Below are 4,548 nucleotides of genomic sequence, written 5' to 3' on the forward strand. Positions count from 1 at the left end.
ATGACTGATACTCTATTCATTGCTCTATTCATTATTCTCTTGTTTTAATATTCCATATGCTGTACATATAAGCCAATTCGAATACAAACGTGCTACTTGTTACGCTGATCTGAAATCTGGATTTCTAGTTCGTCTGGTCATACCGATATACGTCCAAAAATTAATTCTCACACACACCCCACAAGACTTTACAGGAGTTTCCAAAAGCCCAACCATACAACTCACTTCAGTAAGATCAACATCTGGTCGGGAACACAGTTCGTCTACAAACGGGATTCCACGTCGCCCATCCGGTAACCGGGCTGAGGGGATTGTGGCCACAAGGACAGTTTGTCGTGTCTTCGATATTCGGTCGATGAGGTCACTGACTAAGCGTTTGAAGGAGTTCGACATCAGTTCCATTTTGCCAATCTCATCGATCACACAAACGGTGATATTAGTTTGCATGTTTCCTGGCATGCTTTCATCAACGAGGGACCGTTGACATTTTTCCAACACACTCTGAAAACGAGAAGAGACGTTAAAACTAAGTCGTTTACCAAATGAGAGAATCAGATAAAATGTTTTCAGCTTATTAGCTTCATGAAAAAAGGCCAAGTGCAAACAACTCATTCTATTCTATGTAGATTGGCCGTCGATCCATAACAAAATTGAGCATTAGTCCTCGGTAACCTGAAGACACTATTAGAATAACAATGGAGGGAAAAAATCCTTCAGCTGTAGCACCCTTTCGGTGCCTAGCTGCCATGCCACCCGAGGGAAGCACGAGGGCTGGGATACTGCCAGGTTGCCCAAGCCTAGACAGGGGGAGTCGAGGGGCAGAGGTCAGGTTCGAACCACGGACCTTCCGGTCAGTAAATTCGCGCTCTGACCACTTGAGCCATCTCGCTTGTGTAATAGCCCTTTGTAAAGGGTTACTCAATCCCCACTCACGATGAACACGGATAATGCATCAAGTTAGGTTGATTCAAAGCAGGAAGTAGAATTTCTACATAGGACCGGCGGGCAAAAAACGACAGTTTTAACACGTTCAGGGATGAAAATCGGTAATGTTATATTAGGTATCAACTGAAACTACGCCCCAGTGTGGTGGGTGTCTGAAGTGCAAGTGCATGTTAGGGAAATTGGGCTGGAACGGTGTTTACAAACCAACCTTTAAGCACGGAACGCATATGGCTTCAAATGACTGTAACTCCACAACGTATTGACCAACGCGCGGAAGGTCTTTCGTCGAAGTCGGGTGTATCCGGGCCAGCGGGGCTCGTTCATTCAGAGCTAGTGATCGGTTCTTCGTGTCGTGTTCCAGTGAGACAACATCAAATCCGATTCGGCGCGGCGGCCTGCTCACTTCTTTCACCCGCACTTCTTCCGTGAAGAACCCAGTGAGATGAACACCCACATGCTTGGACAACTGAGTGGCTAGTCGCGATACTACAGTAGTTTTTCCGATCCCTGCGGACAAAACAAGAATTCACAAAAAGCGTCCAACTGCGGTCACAACGAACGCGCATTTGGGCATAAAAGCTTTTGGGTAGCACAACTCTTTGCAATAGGAATTTCGTGAATTTCCATAGTTACCCGATCAAACCAGTGCCGCCGATAACGGGATCGAAAGTTGAGTGTCTGAGGCAAGTTGATCAAAAGTTGAGTGCCTGAAGCAAATTTAGGGTGAAAGACCACAAAAAGAAACAATAGACAAAAGCATACAATACTCATGGAGATCTAAGAAACAACCGTCTCTTTCGTCCATCGTTGGGGTTCGAAAATTATAGCTACAGCGCCAAACACAGACGAAAGCACACAATACTCATGGAGATCCAAGAAACAACCGTCTATTTCGTCCATCATTGGGACTGTAGCGCCAAACGCAGCAGCTGTGATGTTCGTTCGGCGCACAGCTGGCCCAAAGAAAGCAAGACAAAAAAGTGAGATGGTTGAGTGGTTACAGCGCAAATTTACTGACCGGGGCGTCTGTAGTTGGAACCCGACCCCTGCATCTCAATTTTTCCTGTTTAGGTTTGCGCACACAGGTAGTACCCCAGCCCTGGTGCCTCCTTCGGGTGGCATAGCAGTTAGGCACCGAAAGGTTTTTACAGCTGAATGACTATTATTATTAAAGAAAACAAATGGGCTGATGTATTGCGAGACTACCCAAGGCTACTAAGAACCAAATGAAAGAATGGAGTCAAATCCCATTGCGAGATTACCCAAGGCTACGCAGAACCAAATGAATGAACGGGGTCAAATCCCAACCATAAGCGTTTTTATTCATTAAAAAGATTTGTCCAGTAACCAGCACCCTAGCTCACTGAGTTCACTCGAGTATCTGCCTTTCCTGTTGTCCAAGTGAAATAAGTAAGTTCCATGTCCACGGGATAAGTCTGGTATACATAACAGCCCAGGAAACTGCCCTTCCCGCGAACAGCAACAGAGTCGGTGGGCGGAAATCCGTCCTCACGCAAGTTCCCTTGAATAGTGACACAGTCAAGAGAAGCTTTATGTACCATAGGGCGAGTTTCATGCATAAGTTGCAATCCATTCATAGGGAAAATAGCGGGAATTCATAGATAATGTGGGCTTCAGACAAAGAATGCATGACTCGAGTAATAAGTGTACTCTTCAGACCGACGATAAGTGAAATCATTTAGAAGACAAACTGAATTAAGCGGGCAAAATATTCATGGATGGTTGTTTTCGCTTGGAGCAGAGTAGGTGAATTCGATAGTGGGTGTCCCTTTTGATAGAATCGAAACGACGGTCGGGGGTTTCTTAACAGATCTTCAGCAAGTTCAGCTGTAGCACCTTTTCGGTGCCTAGCTGCCATGCCACCTGAAGGAAGCACGAGGGTCGAGATACTGTCAGGTTGCCCAAGCCTGCGCAGGAGGATTCAAGATGCAGAAGTCGAGTTGGAACCACGCACCTCTCGGTTAGAGTTCGTGTCTTAACTACTGAGGCAGCTCTATTCCAAGGACCTTCAACAACCTTGTTTCACCAAGAAGATAAATTGAGATGCCTCGAATGACGTACAAACTGAAAGGTGAGCACATTCAGCTGAAGCATGTCATAAACGACAAATTCAACTGGAATCCCGTTAAAGCCAAATTAAAGGATAGATGAGTGTATCTGCCTCAGGTTTCACGCGATTTACGCAAGAGAGATTAGCAGAGACCTCCAAAATAGACTGACTAACACTGATAGAACTTACAGACGAGATTAAGGGTAACAGAAAATTTTCAATATAAAACAAAGTGAATCAGCTTCAGCCGTTTACGACAGCAATACCAGTTATTATACCATTACCTTCGTAACGCCAGAATTTCTTAAGTGTGAAAACAGGAGCAAAACTGAGCAATACTATCTCGCTAGACCACAGAAACCATGCCACAAAGCCCATTGACCTCCAGGCAAAGTCATTCAATATGAATGGAATATAAATATATATGCCGCTAGACCGAAATCTGATATGATGTGCATGGAGCACTGTAACGTGAGGATTTAACCGCAGTGAGGTGATGCGAAGAATCCGGTCACTCTGGGTTAGTCTTTGCTGAACAGTACGGACAGAAATTCTGTGACACAGGGATTCTGTTGTATGCATTTGTAAATTTCAAGTATTTGTATAAAGCAACAAAACCCAGTTGGAAGAAAAATTACCCGGCTTTCCGGTGAAAAGGAGAATATTGTGTTTTGGACGTTGCATTGACGATAAACCAGGAAGACCTACAACGGGGATTAGATAAGGCTGACAACATACTGACCAGTAACAACGGCAGCAGTACGGGTCAGCAGTGATGTACAGGTAACATACAAAAAGGAGAAATGGTGTCTTGGCTAAGCGAAAGTTCAGTTAAGTTCAGCTTTCGAGCCATAAAAAAACTTGTACTGAGGTACAGAGGTCCTAGGTGCTGCAGCTCCGTTAACAGAGGATAAGGGATTCAAAAAAATGAGGGAGATGATTGCTAATAGATTCACTGAAGCTGAACAGGTGTTTATTCGGTATGGCAGAGAGAGAGCTACGCAGTGGGGAGTGTAGCTTTCATGCATGACCGCCGCTGGCTGCGCAATACAGCCAAACTTTATCCGGGTCACTAACCATTAGTTTGCCTCGTGCTAAAATCCTCTTCGGAGAAGCCTGTAACTGCCAACACGATTGGGACACACATCCAGGCAGTCTGGATAGAAAGTGACATGAACGCCATTAACATCGATTGGCAGCCATATCTAGCGGCGAATTCTGCCAGGTGCAATGTGGATCACGCGGTCTTCATCCTGGAAGGCAAGTAGCACCGACAGCAACCAAACGTTTCGTAATCTCATTCATACTCCCCTGCCAGGTCAATGGTTGACCACCTCTCTGCTTTCGCTCCTCTGAATTGGGCACAGAAAACAGCAATTTCTGCGGCAAACGATAGTTCGGCACACGCAATACATGTCCAAACTAACGCAGCTTTTGGTGCTGGGCATATCCTTCAGTAGAAGTGCCCGTTGCACAACCGAAAACTCAGTTTCTAACTTCCTGTTTTGGGGATTCTACGACATCGCCCCACA

At 45.4% G+C, this 4,548-nt stretch overlaps 2 protein-coding genes across 2 annotated transcripts in view; one reads left to right on the top strand and one right to left on the bottom strand.

Annotated features, from left to right (window-relative positions):
- The window catches only part of T265_07935 (hypothetical protein), a gene marked incomplete at both ends in the record, with an annotated part of 8,545 nt that extends 5,600 nt beyond the window's left edge, over positions 1 to 2,945 (top strand). The window contains 4 exons of the mRNA XM_009173600.1: positions 73 to 127; positions 689 to 854; positions 1,860 to 2,086; positions 2,745 to 2,945. Coding sequence (XP_009171864.1) covers positions 73 to 127; positions 689 to 854; positions 1,860 to 2,086; positions 2,745 to 2,945 — 649 coding nt within the window. The remainder of the gene's footprint in view (positions 1 to 72; positions 128 to 688; positions 855 to 1,859; positions 2,087 to 2,744) is intronic.
- The window catches only part of T265_07936 (hypothetical protein), a gene marked incomplete at both ends in the record, with an annotated part of 6,659 nt that extends 2,758 nt beyond the window's left edge, over positions 1 to 3,901 (bottom strand). Inside the window, 3 exons of the mRNA XM_009173601.1 lie at positions 226 to 501; positions 1,154 to 1,452; positions 3,655 to 3,901. Of these exons, the coding sequence (XP_009171865.1) occupies positions 226 to 501; positions 1,154 to 1,452; positions 3,655 to 3,700 (621 nt within the window). The remainder of the gene's footprint in view (positions 1 to 225; positions 502 to 1,153; positions 1,453 to 3,654) is intronic.
- Positions 3,902 to 4,548: the final 647 nt, after the last annotated feature.

This window comes from Opisthorchis viverrini (genome assembly GCF_000715545.1).
Source record: "Opisthorchis viverrini unplaced genomic scaffold opera_v5_194, whole genome shotgun sequence".
Lineage (NCBI taxonomy): Eukaryota > Metazoa > Platyhelminthes > Trematoda > Opisthorchiida > Opisthorchiidae > Opisthorchis > Opisthorchis viverrini.